At 40.5% G+C, this 24,077-nt stretch overlaps 1 protein-coding gene across 7 annotated transcripts; it reads right to left on the bottom strand.

Moving 5' to 3' along the window:
• Nucleotides 1-5,514: 5,514 nt before the first annotated feature.
• LOC308687505 (uncharacterized protein) lies at nt 5,515-19,743 on the bottom strand. 7 transcript variants are annotated; one of them, XM_081360083.1, is made up of 6 exons: nt 19,607-19,743; nt 19,406-19,524; nt 18,686-18,757; nt 16,397-16,564; nt 15,805-16,258; nt 5,515-7,980 (listed from the first exon to the last, which is right to left on the bottom strand). In XM_081360083.1, the coding sequence occupies exons 4-6, from the start codon at nt 16,562-16,564 to the stop codon at nt 6,905-6,907; spliced, it is 1,698 nt and encodes a 565-aa protein (XP_081216209.1). In that variant the 5' UTR covers nt 18,686-18,757; nt 19,406-19,524; nt 19,607-19,743; the 3' UTR covers nt 5,515-6,904. The 7 variants fall into 7 exon arrangements, with proteins under 7 accessions (XP_081216209.1, XP_081216213.1, XP_081216208.1 ...); XM_081360087.1 differs by having other exon boundaries at nt 5,515-7,977; nt 18,686-19,215; nt 19,607-19,692; XM_081360082.1 differs by having other exon boundaries at nt 18,686-18,811; nt 19,607-19,692.
• Between the last annotated feature and the right edge of the window lie 4,334 nt (nt 19,744-24,077).

Genomic DNA, 24,077 nt, shown 5'->3' with positions numbered 1-24,077 from the left:
GCTGAGTCAGCTGTGTTGTGTGTTTACCTGTGTCAGCTGTGTTGTGTTTCCCTGTGTCAGCTGTGTTGTGTGTTTACCTGTGTCAGCTGTGTTGTGTGTTTACCTGTGTCAGCTGTGTTGTGTGTTTGCCTGTGTCAGCTGTGTTTACCTGTGTCAGCTGTGTTGTGTGTTTACCTGTGTCAGCTGTGCTGTGTTTACCTGTGTCAGCTGTGTTGTGTTTGCCTGTGTCAGCTGTGTTGTGTGTTTACCTGTGTCAGCTGTGTTGTGTGTTTACCTGTGTCAGCTGTGTTGTGTGTTTACCTGTGTCAGCCTTGTTGTGTTTACCTGTGTCAGCTGTGTTGTGTGTTTGCCTGAGTCAGCTGTGTTGTGTGTTTGCCTGAGTCAGCTGTGTTGTGTGTTTACCTGTGTCAGCTGTGTTATGTGTTTACCTGTGTCAGCTGAGTCAGCTGTGTTGTGTGTTTACCTGTGTCAGCTGTGTTGTGTTTCCCTGTGTCAGCTGTGTTGTGTGTTTACCTGTGTCAGCTGTGTTGTGTGTTTACCTGTGTCAGCTGTGTTCTGTTTGCCTGTGTCAGCTGTGTTGTGTGTTTACCTGTGTCAGCTGTGTTGTGTGTTTACCTGTGTCAGCTGTGTTGTGTGTTTACCTGTGTCAGCTGTGTTGTGTGTTTGCCTGAGTCAGCTGTGTTGTGTGTTTGCCTGAGTCAGCTGTGTTGTGTGTTTACCTGTGTCAGCTGTGTTGTGTGTTTACCTGTGTCAGCTGAGTCAGCTGTGTTGTGTGTTTACCTGTGTCAGCTGTGTTGTGTGTTTACCTGTGTCAGCTGTGTTGTGTTTACCTGTGTCAGCTGTGTTGTGTGTTTACCTGTGTCAGCTGTGTTGTGTGTTTACCTGTGTCAGCTGTGTTGTGTGTTTGCCTGTGTCAGCTGTGTTGTGTGTTTACCTGTGTCAGCTGTGTTGTGTGTTTACCTGTGTCAGCTGTGTTGTGTGTTTGCCTGAGTCAGCTGTGTTGTGTGTTTACCTGTGTCAGCTGTGCTGTGTGTTTACCTGTGTCCGCTGTGTTCTGTTTACCTGTGTCAGCTGTGTTGTGTGTTTGCCTGTGTCAGCTGTGTTGTGTGTTTGCCTGAGTCAGCTGTGTTGTGTGTTTACCTGTGTCAGCTGTGTTGTGTTTACCTGTGTCAGCTGTGTTGTGTGTTTACCTGTGCCAGCTGTGTTGTGTGTTTGCCTGTGTCAGCTGTGTTGTGTGTTTGCCTGAGTCAGCTGTGTTGTGTGTTTACCTGTGTCAGCTGTGTTGTGTGTTTACCTGTGTCAGCTGTGTTGTGTGTTTACCTGTGTCAGCTGTGTTGTGTGTTTACCTGTGTCAGCTGTGTTGTGTGTTTGCCTGAGTCAGCTGTGTTGTGTGTTTACCTGTGTCAGCTGTGTTGTGTGTTTACCTGTGTCAGCTGTTTTTGCCTGTGTCAGCTGTGTTGTGTGTTTGCCTGAGTCAGCTGTGTTGTGTGTTTACCTGTGTCAGCTGTGTTGTGTTTACCTGTGTCAGCTGTGTTGTGTGTTTACCTGTGTCAGCTGTGCTGTGTGTTTACCTGTGTCAGCTGTGTTCTGTTTACCTGTGTCAGCTGTGTTGTGTGTTTGCCTGTGTCAGCTGTGTTGTGTGTTTGCCTGAGTCAGCTGTGTTGTGTGTTTACCTGTGTCAGCTGTGTTGTGTTTACCTGTGTCAGCTGTGTTGTGTGTTTACCTGTGCCAGCTGTGTTGTGTGTTTGCCTGTGTCAGCTGTGTTGTGTGTTTGCCTGAGTCAGCTGTGTTGTGTTTACCTGTGTCAGCTGTGTTGTGTTTACCTGTGTCAGCTGTGCTGTGTTTACCTGTGTCAGCTGTGTTGTGTGTTTACCTGTGTCAGCTGTTTTTGCCTGTGTCAGCTGTGTTGTGTGTTTGCCTGAGTCAGCTGTGTTGTGTGTTTGCCTGAGTCAGCTGTGTTGTTGGTTTACCTGTGTCAGCTGTGTTGTGTTTACCTGTGTCAGCTGTGTTGTGTTTACCTGTGCCAGCTGTGTTGTGTGTTTGCCTGTGTCAGCTGTGTTGTGTTTGCCTGTGTCAGCTGTGTTGTGTTTACCTGTGTCAGCTGTGTTGTGTGTTTACCTGTGTCAGCTGTGTTGTGTGTTTACCTGTGTCAGCTGTGCTGTGTGTTTACCTGTGTCAGCTGTGTTGTGTGTTTACCTGTGTCAGCTGTGTTGTGTTTGCCTGTGTCAGCTGTGTTGTGTGTTTGCCTGTGTCAGCTGTGTTGTGTGTTTCCCTGTGTCAGCTGTGTTGTGTGTTTACCTGTGTCAGCTGTGCTGTGTGTTTACCTGTGTCAGCTGTGTTGTGTGTTTACCTGTGTCAGCTGTGTTGTGTTTGCCTGTGTCAGCTGTGTTGTGTGTTTACCTGTGTCAGCTGTGTTGTGTGTTTGCCTGTGTCAGCTGTGTTGTGTGTTTGCCTGTGTCAGCTGTGTTGTGTGTTTCCCTGTGTCAGCTGTGTTGTGTGTTTCCCTGTGTCAGCTGTGTTGTGTGTTTACCTGTGTCAGCTGTGTTGTGTGTTTACCTGTGTCAGCTGTGCTGTGTGTTTAGCTGTGTCAGCTGTGTTGTGTGTTTACCTGTGTCAGCTGTGTTGTGTTTGCCTGTGTCAGCTGTGTTGTGTGTTTACCTGTGTCAGCTGTGTTGTGTGTTTACCTGTGCCAGCTGTGTTGTGTGTTTGCCTGTGTCAGCTGTGTTGTGTGTTTGCCTGTGTCAGCTGTGTTGTGTGTTTCCCTGTGTCAGCTGTGTTGTGTTTGCCTGAGTCAGCTGTGTTGTGTGTTTACCTGTGTCAGCTGTGTTGTGTGTTTACCTGTGTCAGCTGTGTTGTGTGTTTACCTGTGTCAGCTGTGTTGTGTGTTTACCTTTGTCAGCTGTGTTGTGTGTTTACCTGTGTCAGCTGTGTTGTGTGTTTACCTGTGTCAGTTGTGTTGTCGATGCCTTGAGAGAAAGGAAAGTGCAGAGCGCGAAAGCACCAAAGTGACTGAAGGATTGCCGTAAAGCAGTATCTCTGGTCGTACGATGTCATTGACATTTTAAAATACTTTTTAAAGCAAATAAGTGACTCTAAAAAATCTAACACCCAGCAATGTGTAATTTCTTTGCATCTCCTTTCGAATACAACATTCAAATTACTAGACAAAAAATTATATCCTGAGAAAAGTGGATTTTGAGGGGTATACCACTATTGACCTCCATTCATTCTGCACTCGCCTGCAAGCGCCCCCGCATGGACAGAGACGTGTTACTGCAGCCAGTCCAGAAACCGGAAGTAACCAGAGAGTGCCAGTTCTCTTCCTATTAGGCCCTGTCCCAAATGGAACCCTAAGCACTCGCGGTCTTCCTCAGAGTCTGCAATTTCGTGACGTAATGCCGCTTTTACTGTCGGGAAGAAGTCTGCTGCGGAGTCCACATCAGCGCGGGCTCGGCAAAAGTGTGCATCAAGGGCGCAAATCGACCCCATGGGGGCGCTCGCGAGCACCCTTCTGAGATCTAAAAATGAGAAATGGGACACACTGCGGTCTCACGGACTTACTGGACACGCGCACGCGGCAGCCATTGTAAGTCCACAAGACCGAAAGTGCACATGAAGTGTGCCATTTGGGACAGGGCCTTAGACATTCTCTGGCAGTATGCACTGGCGAGCATGACGTATTTCCGGTTAAATATCAGGATGGTTGTAAACATCCGGTTATTGTAGAGTGATGTGCTACCTATGCTACCATTGAATGCTTGTCGTCAAAACACCCCAGACTGTTCATTTTTGTCGTTGTTGTGTTATGTTAATGTTCTTACTTGTACTTCATCTTGACTGATAACGCGATGACATGTAAACGTACGAAATTGTCCTTTCAAAGGCGGGAAGACAGCTCGTCTAGCCACCACTGCTGTGTGCCGCAATGCACAGTGTCTGCAACATGCAATTCTTCAGTTAGTTTTTTTACTTTTCCCAAAGACATTGAATTACATAAACGGTGGGTGATTAACATCCGAAAAGACAAGTTTCTTACAACAAACACACGAGTCTGCAGCCAACACTTTCAAAGTGAAGACGTGACAGCCTCCGACTCCAGCTGGGCGCATATGTTTAAAGAAAGGAGCTGTTCCAGTGCTTTTTTAATGAAACAATTTCAGTCTGCCAGTCCCACGGCCCAGAATTTGGGAAAGGACTGAGCGTCCCAATACAGAAACCACGCACGATCCATCTGTGGAATTGGGACTATCCTCCTGACCATGACTACTGCGACAGTAGTGAACCTGTTGCGCTGGATATGTCTCTTAAAGGGATAGTTCACTTTGAAATTAAATTTTGGTATGTTTTAGCTTAACTCAAGGGCATCCAAGATGTTGGTGTCTTTTTTTCCGCAGTAGTTTCAATTTTGATATTTTTAGGTCAAACCATTCTTGTCTGTCAGTCATTTAATGCAGGTCTGTGGTCACTGTCTCAAAGAGCATGCACAGAGTCCAAATTAAACATTTCCTCATCGTAAGTACACATTGATGGCCTAAGACACAAAACGAGCGGTTTGTGTGAGAAAACGAACAGTATTTATATCGTTTTTACCTCTTATACACCGCACACGTTCAAGTGATCTGGTGCATAGATATGTACACTAGATGTCGCCTTGGCTACAGCATTCGTTAAGAACTGCACCAGTCTGCGCACGTCACACAGCAGGATGCGCGCGCTCAGATCAATTGGACGTGGCTGTGTTACATAGACGTATAGACAGCTGTCTTCTGTAGTGAGTAGTGTAGTGTGTAGTGTAGTGTGCACTGCAGTGTAAGTGCTGACTGGTGAGGGTATAGACAGCTGTCTTCTCTGACACATGGAGTCTTTATCCACTGTGCTCCTGATGTGAGCAAAACATACAAAAAAAGTAAAAATGTATTAAACTTTTATGAAACGCCTAGTCATGTTTTGTAAATGATTAATTAATCATTAAGTAATCAAATGTAAATGACTTGTAACGGAATTTACAAAACGTTAGTATATCACTTATGAATGTTTTGTAAATTATTATTCATCATTAACCAACCACTTATAAATGACTTACAACTGAACGTTATTATAAAGTGTTACCAATTAAATTCATGTAGTTTTTATTTTACAATTTATTGTACAAAACTTATTTTTTACTTATTTTACATTTATTTATTTTACAATTTGATGTTACAATTTGTATATGTGACGTGAATGTTGTAAATAAGACAGTTGACAGAATAAACTTTAAAATGATTGTACAATAATGAAATAATTCCTGTGTCTGTTCAGTTACTTTTCATAGGGAGGTATTTGGGCATGTATGTGTTAAAGAAAAACAAATCACATCTGTCTTTCAGGGAGCTTAATATTAGGGCTGGGCGATATGGCTGAAAACTGTATCACGATATAAGTGTTTCATATCGGTCGATATCGATAATTATTTCTATTTTTTATTACCTATTTAAAATAAGGACCAGTCCAGGAGACAAATATAATACATTTAAAGATTTTTTTATTTTAAACTTCACCTTCCTCTGATTATAATCCCATCAGTTATAAAGGCAGAAATGTCAAGACGACTGTTTAAAGGAGCATTTCACCCGTGGGAACATACATCTTTATTGAAAGTGGGTCATATATGTAGTCGAAATGTAACATAAATTTCGAATTTGGTCCCTTCTTGACCGAGGACAGACAGAAAGTAACTTTAGGGCGCATTTGTATGGAAGACAACAACTCCCACAATGCACCACATTGCACAGCTCCACAAGCCACTCCCACTAATCCAGAACACCAACTATGAGGTTTCTGCCTATCAGAGAAATCACTCTTCCGTCTACAAGGCTAGCTGCCACCAGAGCTTGAAATTCACTTCACACACAATTTCTAGTTAGTTGGCAAACTCATTAGTGAATTACTTTTGAAATGGTGAATCATTATTGTTTTTGCTGTTTATAACTGCACCCCCTCCAGCAGAACACAGGCAAGAAGAAATGAAGCAGGCCAGTCACAAACACACACACTCCCTGAGACAAACAGAGAGAAACACAATAAACTTGCATTTTTAATTGCATTACACTGCTTTATTGTAAACTGAGATATTACTTTGGTCACTTTCACTGGTAAGTAAATACAGGTTTGACTCCCGTTGTGTGTTCATACAGACAGTATTTGAGGCGCTACTGTAAGTTGATTTGTGAACGAGACATTTCAAGATTCACACCTGTAAGTAGATGCAGTTGTTAATCCCAAAAACTAACAGTGTGACCTTATAACATGTTACTGTACCTGTAGTGTATTATTTCATTTCCATGTCTGGATCATTTCAGCAAGTGACTAAGAGTCATTTCATACCGTCATGTTTTTCAGTATTAAATAACTGCTAAAAGAATTAGGCCTCGTCATTCTGTTAGTGTGATTAAATGCCCCATAAAAACACTTCACTTCAACATCAGACACTGATCTGCACATTACAATGAATTTAAAGTTGTCACAAAGAAACAGATTTTCATCCAGAGGATTCATTTCTACACAGTTAATAATGTTCGAGAACAGGGGTGTCCAATCCTGCTCCTGGAGGGCCAACATCCCGCACAGTTTAGCTCCAACACACTTGCCTGGAAGTTTGACCTTTGATGCAGGTAAACCTGATGTAGGAGACTCCACAACAACATTAGGAAACTTTAAAATAGCAGAACAGGAGCACTTTAATGCGCTGTCCAGTAAAACACCCAGATTTTTCACATATGGCCTAATATAAGGTGCTAAGACAGAGATTTAAGTTTGGTCTCCTTTGGACATTCTAGTTTTAGGTATTTTGCAACCATAACGTCCCTGTAACACTGCAAGGTGGGTTTTTTTGACACAACCTAAAAATAATGACATGATGAAGCTATGATGATTCTGGAGCGGCGTGTTTCTTCTGGTGAGTCTGAAAAACCCATTTAAAAGCGAATCTCTCGCCACAGATGGAGCAGCGGTAAGGTTTCTCTCCTGTATGCCATCGCTCATGGACCTTCAGTTCACTTTTTGTCACAAAATTCTTGTCACAAAGTGAGCATTTAAAAGGTTTTTCTCCTGTATGAGTCTTCTTGTGTATTTGTAAGCTACTTGAATTAGTAAAACCCTTCCCACAATCACCACAGTGATATGGTTTCTCTCCAGTGTGAACTCTCAGATGAACTTTGAAAGAAAATGGACTAGCAAAGCTCTTCCCGCAGTAGGAGCACAGGTACGGTTTCTCTCCAGTGTGAATCCTCTCATGGGATTTCCGGTGAGTCGAATTATAGAAACGTTTCTCACAGTGTGAACACTGATATGGTCTGTCATCAGAATGTATTTTTTGGTGTAACTTCAGAGAACTAGAGTTTTTAAAGGTTTTCTCACATTCACTGCACTGATACGGCCTTTCACTGGTGTGTGTGAGTAGATGTTTCTTCAGACTGGTTCCGCATTTTAAGCTCTTCTTGCAGTGAGGACACTTGTACGGCCTCTCATTGCTATGTGTGAGTTGATGGCTCTTCAAAGCGGATCTCTGGTTGAAGCTCTTCTCGCAGTGAGGACAGTTGTACGGCTTTTCACCAGTGTGGATTCTCTTATGCATTGTAAGATGTTGTTTGGTGCGGAAATACTTGTCGCACTCGCTGCAGTGTAAAGTCTTTTCGCTGTGTGTCTTTATATGAGCTCTCATATTATAAGGAGTGGTGAAAAAATCCTTCCCGCACTGTTCGCAGCGAAACTCCTTCTTCACGCTGTGCTCTTTTGAATGACGTCTCTTCTCTTTTGAGGTAGAAAAGCTGATGTCACATACCTTGCAGGTGAAGTCTTTCAGTTCTGTGCGTTTTCTCTCCCTTTTTGCTAAATGACCCTGTTTGCTGAATGTTTTTCCACGGGAGAAACTCTTCACTGTCTGTCGCTCTTTGGATGTAGAGGCAGTTTCTCCATCAGAAGATGAACCAGCGATGTCTTCTGAAAGGAGCAAAATGGGCATTAAATATAGAACTTTTATACTAAAGCTGAATGATCAGTCAAAATAAAATTGTTTCAGATCTGAAGAGTAGATCAGACAGAGATGATTTGTTCAAACAGAACAATCTAGGACCATAAATGAAGTGGGTAGCATCTAAGCTAACTAACCAACTCCACCGCTGTAAACAACGAACCCTTGTAAGATTCCACTTAAAGGTGCAGTCTGTAAGAATGACAACTAGTGGTCAAAATAGGTACTGCTTTCCAATTCTAAATATCAGAGATCGTCGTTTCTCCCGCCACCTGCTCCTCAGACTCGACGACGTTCACACGAGGTGCCAGTTTGAGCACACGCAACAGGAAAGAGCGCAATGGAAAATGCCTGGAAAAGCACATTTCAAAGTAAAATAACTGGCTGTAGAAGTGTTTTTCAGAGAAATGATTATGTGAACATAGCATGTTTCCTCAATATATGCAAACATATTATGGCATTTTTATGCTTTAGTAGAGTGAAAAAGGTACATACAGCACCTTTAAGATGTCAACTTTGGGCAGTTTGTAAAAGATAGATTGGTTTGGAGAGGGCACAGCTTGAGCCCCACGAGGAAAATACCAAGGGTTGTTTGACCACCCAAGACACCTTTGGGCCTTATCATAGCCTTCATACCCTTATATACCCTTAATAATCCTTATCATGGATTGCTCCTGTCTGTCTGTCTACCTTGCTGCTGAGTGGTTTGCATCTGTATGCTCCGTATAGCTTTCTGTTTTGAATCTTTATTTACTATCATTCCTTTGTTGTTTATATTGCTAAATATAACTTACTCATCCCCACGCATTAATCTGACATTGCTACCTTCAATCTAAATCGTTATCGCTAGCACAACACGCTAGTAATTTGCTAGCCTGTTAACGTGCCATCCGTGCCTGCCGTCTTTATTTTTTCTCTCACGCCTTTTACGAGTCCATCAAACAACTGTGGTGAGTAGGATCAGTCAACAAACACGGTGAGTCATGTCTTCTCTTATTGTCACTTGCACTTAGTATCACATGTATAGTATTAGCCTTCTCTGTCAGCACAGAGGGCTTTTCATGTGATAAATGCAGGGAAGTAGTCAGGCGGAGAAGATTTCAGAACTAGAGACACGCATCCAAATTTAATTGAGGATAGAAAGAGTGCAAGGGCTTTAGATACTGCTTTGGATGTGACTAGCTTAGTGAACTCTGTACATTGTTCGGTTCCGGCTACAGAGCCCATGGAGCAGGGCAACTGGCTGACCGTGAGACGCTGTAGTCGCAGGACAAAACACCGCTCTTCCGTTCCGACTACCATAACAAATAGATTCTCCCCACTCAGTGAAACACCCACTGTTGAATCCTGTTGAATGTGCCCTAGTTATTGGTGATTCTGTTACACAGATTGTGAAAATAGAGACACCAGCCACCATAGTCACATGTTTGTTGGGAGCCAGAGCACCTGACATCAAAGCAAATTTAAAAGTGCTGGCTAATGCTAATCGTAACTTCAACTTTGCCAGTCGGAGATCACTAAAATTAACGTTAAAGAGGTGTGTGAACTCGCAAGTACGATGTCAGGCACTGTAATTTGCTCTGGCCCCATTCCTGTTCGCAGGAGTGATGAGATGCTTAGTAGATTCTCCTCACTCAATGTCTGACTGTCTAAGTGGTGTCCGCAGAATAATATAGAATTCATAGACAATTGGAAAAGTGTTTGGGGCAGACCTGACCTGTTGAAAAGAGATGGTATTCATCCCTCCTGGGATGGTGCTGCTCGTCTCTCTAGTAATATGGCACATAGTCTTAGAGCTCAAACATGAATTGAGGCCCAGGTCAGGAAGCAGACAGACTAGCTAATCCGACCGTCTGCTAGCTGTCTCACGTCACTGAGGTCCCATCATATAGAGACTCTTTCACCTAGATACCATCATATGAGACTCAGAGACTGTGTCTGTTCCCCGAATTAGGAAATACAAAAAACTCCCAAACCCATTTAAGGGTAATAATTTAATTGATGTTCAACAAGTAAAAAAACAGATATAATACAGATGAACAAATGATAAAGCTTGGGTTGCTGAATATTCAATCCCTTACTTCAAAACCACTTAATGTTAATGAAATGATTACAGATTATAACCTAGATGTGCTGTGTTTGACAGAAACCTGGCTAAAACCAAACGATTACATTACTTTAAATGAGTCCACCCCCCCAATATTACTGTTATAAACATGAACCTCGTCTGAAAGGCAAAGGGGGAGGTGTTGCTGTAATTTATAACCCTGGTAATCCAGAGTTCTCACAAGTTGAATTTGCTCAGCGAGTTACTCTGGTGTCGAGTAATGATGCTCATTAAATATGCCCCTCTATCTGAGCTGCACCAATCACAGCGGGTTATCTGATATAGGCGGGCCAGAGGCGAGATGACGACAGCGACGTCGAAGTCATTAGTAAACATTGCAAGATGGCTATGGATGAATACCAGTTGTTTGAAACGGCTTTGGCCGCTACAATGAAAGATTTAGACATTTTCTCTAAAAGAGGAACAGAAGACGGCGCTCGAATCGTTCCTTTGCAAGAAGGGCGTTTTTGCTGTTTTGCCGACCGGATACAGTAAGAGTATAATCTACCAGTTAGCTCCACTGGTAGCTAAGTGATAACATGTGATTGGTCTTAGTGTTATCCAATTGCGTGCAGTGAGATTTTCAAATGCATTCTTGGTGCCGCCCCTCGAGCTGGCCGATTTTCATTAGTCAACGCCAGACATTAATCTTTTAGATTTAGGTCTGGATTTCCAGGCTAGTAATTTATAGTAATATCTTCAGAATTACTAAGAAGTCTAGTTTCAAATATAATTCTTTTGAAGTGTTGGTGCTTAATGTAACACTATCTAGTGCAAATGATTAATCACGTTTGAGATTTGTGCTGGCTACTGTATACAGGCCACCAGGGAACCATACAGACTTTATCAAAGAATTTGCTGACTTTCTATCAGAGTTAGTACTGACTGCAGATAAATTCCTAATTGTTGGTGATTTTAATATATATCTAGATAACGAAAAAGATGCATTGGGATTGGCATTTAAAGACATTCTGAACTCTGTTGAAGTTAGACAACATGTGTCAGGACAAACTCATTTTCGTAATCATACTCTAGATCTAATATTATCACACGGAATCAGTGTTGATGCCGTTGAAATTCTGCAGCAGAGCGATGACATCTCAGATCATTATCTAGTCTCGTGTAAACTTCATTTAGCCAAGGCTGCAAAGCCGACTCTGTGTTACAAATATGTTAGACCTATCACTTCTGCCACTAAAGATTGCTTTATTAATAATCTTCCTGATCAGTTTCATCATCTCAGGATCCCAGATAGCCTAGAAGAACTCGATATTGCGACACTTTTAACGCTCTCTTTTCCAGCACTTTAGACACAGTTGCTCCGTTGCGCTTAAAGAAGATTAAAGGAAATGATCCAATGCCGTGGTACAACGAACACACTCGGGCCCTTAAGAGAGCAGCCAGAAAAATGGAGCGCAACTGGAAGAAAACCAAACTAGAGGTATTTCACATTTCATGGAAAGAGAGCTCGATTGCATACAGAGAGGCCTTAAAAGCTGCTAGATCTGCTTATTTTTCAAACTTATTAGAAGAAAATAAACATAATCCTAGGTATTTATTTGAAACAGTGGCTAAACTAATGCAAAATAAAGCTTCAAACACAGACGTTTCCAAGCAGCACAGCAGTAATGACTTTATGAACTTCTTTACTAACAAGATTGATAATATCAGGGAGAAAATGATAACTATGCAACCGTCGACTACAGTATCGCATCAGACAGTGCTTGTAGTCTCCTTGAGGAAAAATTGTATTCATTCATTGCTATAGGGGAGGAAGAATTTACTAAACTCGTTAAACCGACAACATGTATTTTAGACCCTATACCGACTAAGCTATGGAAAGAGATGCTTCCAGAGGTCACAGATCCTCTTCTTAATATCATTAATTCATCTTTGTCATTAGGATACGTACCAAAAACTTTAAGCTGGCTATGATGATTAAACCGGTTCTTAAAAAAACATTGATCCTACAGAATTAGTCAATTACAGGCCGATCTCGAATCTACTTTTTCTGTCAAAGATATTAGAAAAAGCAGTATCTTCACAACTATGTTCCTTTTTTAGCAAGAAATGATATCTGTGAGGATTTTCAGTCAGGATTTAGACCGTACCATAGTACCGAGACAGCTCTCGTTAGAGTCACAAATGATTTGCTCTTATCATCTGATCGTGGTTGTATGTCTCTCGATTAGTGTTACTCGATCTTAGAGCTGCATTTGAAACTATTGACCAAAACATTCATTCATTCACATTAGTGGAATTGCACTAACATGGTTTAAATCATACTTATCAGACCGTTATCAGTTTGTAGCAGTAAATGATGAGATGTCTTATCGATCACAAGTTCAGTATGGCGTACCACAAGGCTCAGTACTAGGACCGCTGCTGTTCACTCTGTACATGCTACCATTAGGAGATATCATTAGGAAGCATGGCATTAGTTTTCACTGTTATGCCGATGATACTCAGCTCTATATCTCTTCAAGCCGCGACAAAAATGTCCAATTCACAAAATTAATGGAATGCATAGCTGATGTAAAAAACTGGATGACTAGTTATTTCCAACTAAACTCTGTAAAAACAGAGATTCTAATTATTGGACAAAAAAGTTCCTCATGTAATAACCTAGAATAACCTTGTCCTGCACGCTTAACCTGTTAAGCTGCAACCCCACTTTTGAAAAATCCCAAGAAATGACATACCCAAACTGAAACAGATACAGTTCATGAACCCTTTGTACTAAAAGCACAAGTATGATCTCATTTGAAAGCTGACACCTGGCAGTTTATTGTAATGTAGAATTAATTATTGTCATAATGACAAAAATTGTTATAAATAGCTTCAAAGTTTTGTAAAGTTATTAGAAATTATTTTTTATGAAACATCCTCATGAAAATAAAATTGAAGTTGGCCCTGGAGCAGTCTAGAAATGCACTACAGCTAATGCCACATGTCTAAACATTTTATGTTTAAAATCTTAAGATAATAAGTCCAAAACTCTGTATTTAGTGAAATGTTTTTCAAGACCATGTCATGTGACTTTATTTTGATTTGATGCTAAAATGCTACTGATATTTAGTGTCATCTTCTTACCATCTATGCAGTATATTGTCTTTATTGTTTTGTGGTGCAAACGAGCCCCATTCAGTCTCAGTCTCCCCCTGCACACATTCACACCTCTCCAGCCAGGTTATGGCTCTAAATATGCATTTCTTTTGTCTGCATTAGTTACTAACGACTGGCTATTCACATGCTATTCATATGGTTTCAGTCACTAATTTATTTTCTCAAAGTTCACCCTTACATTCTAAACTGTTTTAAATGCATTTCTTGAATAAAGAAACATTTCAGTAAGCATTCAAAAAATAATAAAAATATAACTTCTAGGTGGCAGGTGCACCTAGGGCTAGCTAGCATGTTAGCTTAGCACACCATCAATACACGACAATTTATGAGATTAAAACCATGTTTGTGCTTATAAACTTACTTTATAAAGCAAATCGAGTATTTTAAATAATTTTCTGTGATCTAATTTGGCTTCAGATAAAAAAATCAGACAGAAAATATACTATTGTATACTGTTCTGCACAATGATAGTCTATATAGATTAGCATTACATTATAAATATAATCTATTATTATGGAAATACCTGGCATGGATTGAAAAACACAGGTAACTCAAATATCATAGCAAACATGTTTATTGTCTTCAAAACGATTGTATCTCCATGTTACAGCCATAGTTACAGCGCGATCTCTTGTTAGCTGTGTGTGTGTTCGAGGCTTCCTGGATTGTCACATGATTATGGCACTTCTTCATGTTCTAATACTGTGCACAGGGCGGCGAGGGCGCCCTCATGCTATTGGTATGAATTGAAAACGCATTAACAGAGTATACAAACGCTCATAATGATTACATCGACGCATTTGGGTATAAATTCAATAAATATTATTCCTGTCTATAGAAATCTGATGTAAACCTATGAGAATATATCAATATTTCTCCAAATCTGCACATTTTTTAGCTAAAAGCCCGGAAGGACGTTGTTTTGTGTATCGCTGTCATGACGACGGCACGGGAGTTTTTTTATGAATGAAAGCGGCTGACGCGCATAATTCATATCAAAGGTATCGACTCATTTTTTCATTTCATAACTCCTGACACAAATTAAGAAATAACTGTCGCTATAAGTTTCTCAGAATACAATAGTGGTCAAATTCTGAAACTTGAGTCTTATATCTTTGTAATCATGTATAGTTTGTCAAGGTATAACATTAAATCTGATAGTAACTTTGAACTATTTATAAAAAAAACCGCTTCAGTGCGCCCGCGCTCTGGCAACGGTTAACAGGTTAATAAATAAATTACAGCTGGTCCAAAACGCAGCAGCAAGAGTTGAGCGAGCTCTTAACGCATTATAGTCCTTCACGTTGCGATCTTAAAATTCCGGCTATCAATATCAATATCAAATATCAAAATCGACTGCTGGCGGTAGATCCTTCTCCTATTTAGTACCAAAACTCTGGAACAGTCTTCCTACCATTGTCTGGGAAGCAGACACACTCTGTCAGTTCAAATCTAGACTAAATATACACATATCTTTGGCCTAGCATACACATAATACACTTCTATACTTCAATGTTAGGCTGCATAGTTTAGGTCAGCCAGAACCGGGAACACTTCCCATAAATCCTGATGAATGTCTAAGGATGGCGTCTACGCAGATATTAGTCTCTCGGTTTATCCCGAAGTTTACTGCAGTCTGCTGGATCCAGGCTGTATCCAGATCTGATGAAGGACCTACGCCTGGACACGACGACAACTCAGTCCTGAAGTGTCAACGCTGTAAAAAAGTGTAAAACGCTGTCGTTTTATCCCCACGTAGCTACGCGGACGCGCTAACTAACGTCGGTGTTTGTGCAGAGGTTTGCGCAGAGATAACTGATAATCTTTTGCACCTTGGAACCTATTTCCGGGAGTGCGTTCGAGCCACCAGGCACTGTTTTGTGCGAATGGGCGGCCGGAGCGCATTGAGGGTTTTCTGTTAGAACGGTGTTGTGTTAGCGGCCCGGACGTTAATAACTAATGATCTGATCTTTGCAACGGAAGTGAATCAATCAATTAAAACTAACTTTAGCTGGACAATAACTTTATCCTAGAGCTGCTGTAAAGCCAAAACAATCTCTGTTATTGTAATTTCCAACTATCACTGTAAAGCTGCTTTGAAAAAATCATATTGTTAAAAGCGCTATATAAATGAAGGTGACTTGACTTGAGGCCACAGTGACACCTTGTGGTGGACCAAACAATATGTACAGGAGAAAAATTACTTAAGAGATGGGCAATAGGCCACAATCTTATATCATGGTTTAAGTTACCCTAACTATATGTACAATATACTGTATGTGTACAATAGAATTGCAGAAAAAATAACATAATGCCCAGAGATAAGTTGATCCAAATTGTGATGCGTGTTATCAAACTTTTAAGGCTGTCATTTAAATAAATACATATATTGATATTTTATCACTGGGATATTTTACACAGCTGCAGCTCACAAAATGCCATTCTTAGTGTCTTAACAAATTGGCAGAATTCGCTACAAATGCTGCTCCACATGAATTTCTACAATTTAATACTAATTCTGTTACTTCAGCATATCTGGTCATAAAAGAAAGAAACATACCTGCAGGAACAAAGTCATCATCATCAACATCTTCATTCTGATCTTCATCCTCATCCTGAACATCATCATCATCATTCTGATCTTCATCCTCATCCTGAACATCATCATCATCATTCTGATCTTCATCCTCATCCTGAACATCATCATCATCAACACCCTCATTCTGATCCTCCTCCTCCTCCTCCTCATGGCTCTGTTGTTGTTCCTCTGCTGTGGTTTCTTCTCCTCGTCTCTCTATCAGGTTCCTGCAGTCCTCCAGTTTGACGGAGCACATCTTCATCTGCTGTTCTCCAGCGTTACAGTCAGAGGTTTGATCAGCGGATCCATGATCCTGAGCGTCAGTATAACACAGTAAAGTGAGGCTGAGCTCTGAGTCCTGTGTGTCTCTGGATCTCCAGACTGAATCCTGAGCTTCTGTCCCATCAGTCACACACACTGAAACCTTCTCCAGATCCTGACAAACACATCATAGATCAACACAGATAAACAACAACCTGTTGATATTAGCCTCATTACTGAGGCATAAGAAGTGAGAAGCTAACAAAGCTTTGGTTTGATTGAGCTGAAGGATGAAATGATGAGCGGCTCAAACCTCTCTGTTGGGGTTGTCTCCTCTTTCTCTCAGCTTTGCCTCCAGTGACGCCACCTCTTTCTTCAGCTGACAGATTTCAGTGATGAAATCCTCAATATCCAGCATGGACAGATCCGTTCCTACTGATTTACAGCAGATCACATCCATCTGCGCTCTCATGGTCAACATCTGAAGACAAACATCATCATTATTTCATGAGGAATTTGTAATGAACTGACACTGATTTAAACTCAAAATAGCCCATTTCAGAGAATATTAATTCCAGATTTAAGTGTTTAGGAGCATTTATGTTTAGTTTCAGTATTGAGCCAGCACTGTGCAGGGATATTATCAAATAGGAGCCTATATGACACTATTACATGTATTACTCATTTAGTAATATAATAAACATGATATTGTCAGATTTCTACTCATTTCACCCAAAATAAATGAATCTAGCATTGAAAATTACCCACTGTGTTGGTATTAGTAACTGTTTACTACAAATATCATGGTTAAAACATGGTTACTGTAGAAAAAACATGACATCATTTGTTATACCGTAGCAAAACCATAGCTATTCTTCATAAGCTAAGTAGGCGTGGAAAAGCTACATTTTAAAGCCACACCGTGTAACTTTTCAACCTTCATAATATATTTCCAAGACCCTTGTGATGGTACATCGACTTACAAAAGGTTGAATGACACGTCTGCCATAGCCTGACGGGGTCTGTATCGCTTTTACTGGCACTATGTAACTTCGGGGTTCGGGTAGTAACCAGAGCACAAAAAAAACTACAAAATTCGACAGCTTTATGGCATACGTCACTTCCCCCACCACTTCCTCAAATTCAGACGTGAGCGTTTATATACTGTCTATGGACGTGAGATGACAACCAGCGTTTGTTTTCGGCTTTCGTGCGTATGTTTTTGTCATGGGGGCTGTTGTGTTTAGACCTGGCCACTTCATGCGTTTTCTCAGATCGGATAGCTATCCGATCGTGAAAAAAACAGGTGTAAATGCCCTCCGGAACGCATTCAAGACGGATTTGAATCCGATCGCTCAAACCACTTCAGGAGGAGGTCTGAGACGCATTCCAGACGAAACTGAACAAGTGTAAATGCATCTGGTTGTTGAAACCACATATGTAAATTGTACTCCTCCCAAAAATGCTAAAAAATAAATAATACAAAAACCGTGTGAGAGCGTGTTATAGGCTATATGTTATTGCCAGATATGACGACGCCGCTGGAACACGCATCACCGCAGATGAGAAGCTGAGCATCAATTCATCAAGCCAACGTGCAAACTATCGCAAATCAAAGTGAAAGTCGCAGATGCTTAACACACAATCATCATCATCATTAAAAGTAAAGAAACTAAATGATCTTACCAGGGCTGTTGCTGCTGCTCTCTCTTATTGCGGTCTTTGATTTTGAAATTTTAGCTGATGATCAATAAAATGCAGCTCATATCTGTTGCTTTCGGTGACGTGCACTCCATTAAATCTGCATATAGCGCGAGAATTGAAGATCGGATTTAAATCCGTTTCGCAAAAACACATTTGTGACCAGGTGTAAATGGAATCGTTTTGATAAATCTGATAGCTATCCGATCTGAGAAAACGCATGAAGTGGCCAGTAAATAAATATCTTATTTGTAAACTTGTTTGCATTCTATGTTGTATGTTGTTGCGCTTGCTTGTAGTATGTCATTTTTTTACATGCTCTTCATTCATCCATTGCTGATAATTAGACCAGTCCAATAATTTCCACATATGTCTAGCTAGCTTTCGATTAGAGCTGTTAACAGACAACAAACATTCGTTCTCTTACGTGCTTTATGTTTTATTGCCTAGCTTGCCTCACGAACTAGTTTGCCAGCTGAACTCAGGTGTTGTGAGGTGTATTTATCACGTAGTCCTGAGGGATATCAGACGACGCTGTTGACGTTGATTCTTGCGATTATCATGAGAACAGTTTTCAATATCTCACATAAATATCAGGACATAAATAAGCCTAACGTAGAGGTTGTAAATAAACGAGTACAATTTGCAAACTAGATAAATTGCAATAATCATGTCTTCGGAGTCTGTGTGCCTGTTCCATGCCCGACGCAGGTACCGGTGTACAGGGTGGGGGGGGTGGAGGGGCATTTACGACAGTGCAAGTATTCCACAGCGACTCTAGGGATCGCTGTTTGACAAAAACACAATTTCTCCACAGTGTCCCTTTAAAGTTAATTAAAAACTATATATATAAAAATAACAAGCCAACAGCTAAAATGCTTATAGAACAGATTAAACTCACCGTCTGAGAGTTCCAGTTGTCTTTCTTTCTTCAGTGGTTTTACTGGTAGACTAAATAACGTCACAGCGCCTCCTACAGTACGAGCGATGGAGTAAAAGAGTAGAGGCTTCACCAACCCTAATTTCTCTGATTAAAAATACAGTTGTATTTCAGTAGCGTTACTAATAGACGAATATACTAACATATGTTTTATTGTTAGTCTTATATGTTTATATGTTTTATTTATATGTTAGTAACTCAGCCTTTCTGTAGAAAACAAGCACATGCAGTAAAGGAAGGTTTATGTAAAAACATTATATAAAAAAATATTTTTGAAGACTGGGGTAATGGCCAATCAAAAGCTGCTTTGACTCACTGAAAAAAAAAAAGAATTTAGATTTAATAGAAAACAGTAATTTCAAATGATAATATTTCACAATATTACTGTTTTTGCTGTTTATTACTGTACCCCCTCCAGCAGAACACAGACAAGAAGAAATGAAGGCCAGTCACAAATACACTAAAAATACAAGGCGCTGGGTGAAGTGTCCCTTTAATACAAATATGTTTAAAACATAGTAAAACATGAGGACATTTGTTATGGTTACTGTAGCAAAACCATGGTTATTTTTCATAAGCTAAGTGGGGAAGAATAAGCTTAATTTAAGTTCATTAAAAAGACAGACAAATAACAAGCAAACCGCTAAAACTCATAAATAATGTAAAACAGATTAAACTCACCGTCTGAATGCTCCAGTCTTTCTTTCTTCTGTGTTTTTTTCACGGACTAGGGTGATGGAGTTTGAAGATAAGGAGGAGATCCGACTGGATAGAAGATACGAATACTATCATATTTTTACCTGATAATTAGATTAAAAAAAATCGATAAACAAATGTTATTCAGTCAGCGGTAAATCAAAATGACGTTAATATTTGAATTACGCGAGTTCGCGGCTTTCTGTGGAAGACAGGAGAAAGCGCGAAGATCAGAGGCACGCTGTAAATAGGCAGTATGCACCATATGCACTGGCGAGCATGACGTATTTCCGGTAGTGATGGGAAGTCCGGTTCTTTTCCGCGAACCGGTTCTTTCGGACAGTTCCTTTCACTTTCGGACAGTTCGTTTCAATGAACCGGTTCTTTTTTCTTTTCTTTTCTTTTTAGAACATATAAATAACATTACAGAAAAAAAAAACAGGCATGAGTAACATAAACTGCAAAGATGATTAAATAAAAAAAAATTAAAAATTAAATAAAAAGAGACATTCACAAGACGCCAGATACAGATTTATAATATCTTACAATAGACATAGCTTTTGAATTTTTTACAATTTTAAGAGACTTCATTAACAGAGTGAGTTAGAGAAAACCTTGTATAAAGGAGGAGATTTTGACAATCTACATTTATGAATGAAAACTTTGCCATTCAGGATGATAACATTTACAAAATTGAGAATATTTTTATCATCATTCTCAAAGTAGCAAATAATTTCTTTCACATTCAATGTTATCGTTAGATTAATTTTAACTGAAAAAGTAAAAAAACAATCTTTCCAAAATGACTTTACACTCTGGCAATCAACAAACAGATTATTTAAGACTCCTCACAGCTGTTACAAAAGGAACATTCTTTCCCAATATCCATACAATTAGAAAGCCACATTGGATATATTGTGTGTAAGATCTTCAGGTGAATTTTTCTTACTTTGTTAGAAATACAAAATTTGTAAGGGAGCAGCCATATGCTTTTCTCCAATTAACATCTCTTAAAATGGAATTCCAGTAAAATTTCCCTCTTGGAGTCAATGAACCGGTTCACCAGTTCTTTTACGTCATCAAGTATAATGACGTCAATTCTATCATCCCCTTAGATAAATATACATTCAAATAAAGGCATGTGTAATCATAACTTCAGTTAAATAATAGTAGCCTACTCATCGTCATAATCATCTTGGATAAGTTTCTTACATTTACATTTTGAAAATGAACCCTGTAGAAGCCTAGGCCTAAGGCAATACGCAAACGTGAATGTTTTACATGTCTTAAAGATCTAAATCTAATAAATTGGTCTTCATCATTTTTATATTATTTGTAATTAAATAAACTTACATTTCGCCGAATTCGGCCCCTCATTCAAGTCCTTGGTTCACCCGTGCACCCAGATAGCAAAATTTGTCTGGCCCACCTCTGGGCCTCATCCTTGCTTCAATTCTGGCCCAGTTCTGGCTGGGTCCCCGGCGCAAAACTGGCCCAACACACTGAAAACGGACTCAAACTACTTCCTCTGGCCCAGATGTGGCCCACACCCTGTAAAGTGACTCTTATTTATTGATATGGCCCAGGAACTGTAAGCCAGATCTGGCTGAGAGACGGCTTGGTCCCCGGGCCAGATGTGGCCCAGAAACTGCTAAATGTAATTAATTTTATCAGGGAAACACAAAATCAATAATTGAAAAAGATTGGGCTTTCATTCAAAATGAACAAATAACATACATGAACATTTTGTTAACAACATGGTAATATAAACATTTAATATAAAACAAACATTTATAACAATTAACAAGTGCACTTAAATATGCAAGTTAACATTGTTTTTTGTAAAAACAAATTAAAACAATTTACAAAAATACACACTCACGCACGCACTCACTCACTCACTCACACGCACTCACACACACACACACACACACACACACATATATGCACTGCACTCTCTCACTCACACACACTCACTCACGCACACATGCACTCACTTACGCACTCACACACTCACTCACACACACTCACTCACACACGCACTCACACACACACACACACGCACTGCACTCTCTCACTCACACAAGCACGCACTCACTCACGCATGCACACGCACTCACTCACACACACACACACACACACACTCACGCACTCACATGCACACACACACACACACACACATACAGTAAACGCACTCTCTCACTCACACAAGCACTCACTCACGCACACATGCACTCACTTACGCACACACACATACGCACACTCTCACTCACACAAGCACTCTCTCACTCACACAAGCACACACTCACGCACACACACATACGCACTCTCACTCACACAAGCACTCTCTCACTCACACAAGCACTCACTCGCGCACACACTCACGCACACACACACATACTGTACACACACTCTCCTCCAATTCATGTTCTTCGCCAGGGAGTTGGCAATCACCCTCTTCATTATGCGCCAGGTGCAGTCACATATATCCACCCCACCAATAAGCCCCAACCAGTTTACCTGAAACAAATTTTTTTTTAAAACAATATAAAAATGATTACTGTAATAAATATGTATTGCTTCGTCACCTGTGTCAGCGCTCCTGTCTACGGTCTGTTTATCACCTCTACCAAAATTAGTTTATAGTTGTTTCCTCGTGTTCATGTTGTTTCAAAAGTGGTGTTGCAAGTAAAAAAAAAAAAAACACTTTTAGTATCTTTGTAATTATTTACAGTTGTTTTTTTGTTTTTGTTTTTTACAGCCACTAGGACCAATTATTCAATACTAATATCAGTTTGCTATCACAGTGAGCACAAAAAACAGTTTATGTGGGCTAAACTGTGGATCATTTATCATTGCTTTGGCACAATTTCAATGACTAGCCTACATCTTTAAAATTATATGAATTAGTTAGTTTCTCATGACATGACCAAAACTCTAACTACAGGGCCATTTGCACCGGTGTGCATACCCTTATTAAAACTATTAAGTTTTATTTAGTAAAGAAATTTTATACAACAAGTCACTGTGTAACGCTACCTGTTTTTTTTAGGTCGTTGTTGAGTGACAACCTTTGCTATTGTTATGGAAGAATGAGTTGATTTGGCAGGGTATCTGCAGAGTTTTTAAAATGTAAGACTTTTAAATAGCTCTTTACTTGAGTTCAGCAGTCCAGCGGAGTGGAGTCAGTCGAGTCGAGCGGTGTTGGGGCAGCCAGTCTTGTGTTCCAGACGCGGTAGGAGACCGGAAGCCGGGCAAAGGGCGAGTCTAACGGGCTGAGGCATAACTGAAGGGTTGGGGAGGAGAATCGACACCGATGAGAGATACAGGTAAGTGATGTCTTTAACTGGATTGTGACATAATTGATATCTCTTGGAACTGGATGGAACTTTATGTTATTTGAAATTGTCTTTTTGGAGGAGTTTATAGTTTATTGGATACCCCACGCTTCACTGCTGTTACCAATGAGACTCCATCGGCGAGTGGTGGACGGGACCCCATGCCAACGCCCTATTCTGTGAGTGGAGAGACTTTGCTGTGCTGTACATTGATATATACATGTGTGATTATTTGTGTGGGTTGCAGTGAAACACAAGTGTGGGAGTGCATCGCTAAAGCATTGGTGGTTACAGCTAGTAATCAGAACTAGTTAAGCTGTGGAACACTTTTTTCTCTCTCCGTCTGAAGAAGCTGTGAAGTATATGTACCCTTCTCTCTGTCTGAGTCCTGTGAAGAGCCCGCTAAAGCTGTGAAGTATACGTACCCTTCTCTCTGTCTGAGTCCTGTGAAGAGTCTGCAAAAGCTTGAAGAGCCTGTTAAGGCCGTGAAGTATACGTACCCGCCTCTTCGTCTGAGCCCAGTGAAGAGTCTGCAAAAGTCTGCAGAGCCCGCTAAAGCGGTGAAGTATACTCACCTCCATTCTCTGTCTGAGTCCAGTGAAGAGCCTGCTAAAGCTGCGAAGTATATTTCTTCCTCCATTCAAATCCTGTTGAGGCGAACGTCGAAGCTACTACAGTAATTGTTTTAAAGAGATGTTTTAATTAAATAAAGAGACTTTTGTACTTCCCTTTGGTTGTCCTGTCTGCTGTGTCCTGCGGTGTAGCTCCTCACGGTGGTGTGCAAGTCAGGGGTGACGGCCGGTCATTAAGAGCCCACCCCAACCTGTGACAGTTTCTTCTGTGTAGATATAAATTCACCTGCGCTTTGCATCAGCTGGGTATGCAGGGTAAATGACGGCTGTTAGCCTACCATGGTCGCCCTCGATCGCCCAGTAGCCTAATTTGTTTTTAAATAATAAATGAAGATATAAATCAATATAATTAGTTCTAAATTAAAGGGGGGTGAAATGCTATTTCATGCATACTGAGTTTTTTACACTGTTAAAGAGTTGGATTCCCATGCTAAACATGGACAAAGTTTCAAAAATTAAATTGAACGTTTGAAGGAGTATTTCTGTGGCAAAAATTGTCCTTCCGGTTTGTCACAAGTTTCAGAAAGTTTTTTTTCGAGTATGGGTCTGACAGACGTCAGCTGGGGCGTAATTTCCTTATATGGGTTCTAAGGGCACTTCTCCCGGAAAGGCGCGGGCGCGCGCGCATCCGTAGACCAGAGCAAGAGAGCCAAAGCAGTACCTCATCAAAGCGCTGTGCTCGGCTTT

This window comes from Scardinius erythrophthalmus (assembly GCF_964197995.2).
Source record: "Scardinius erythrophthalmus genome assembly, chromosome: 3".
NCBI classification, from domain to species: domain Eukaryota; kingdom Metazoa; phylum Chordata; class Actinopteri; order Cypriniformes; family Leuciscidae; genus Scardinius; species Scardinius erythrophthalmus.
The sequence above is the reverse complement of the archived record's forward strand: the minus strand, read 5'-3'. Positions and strand labels throughout refer to the sequence as shown.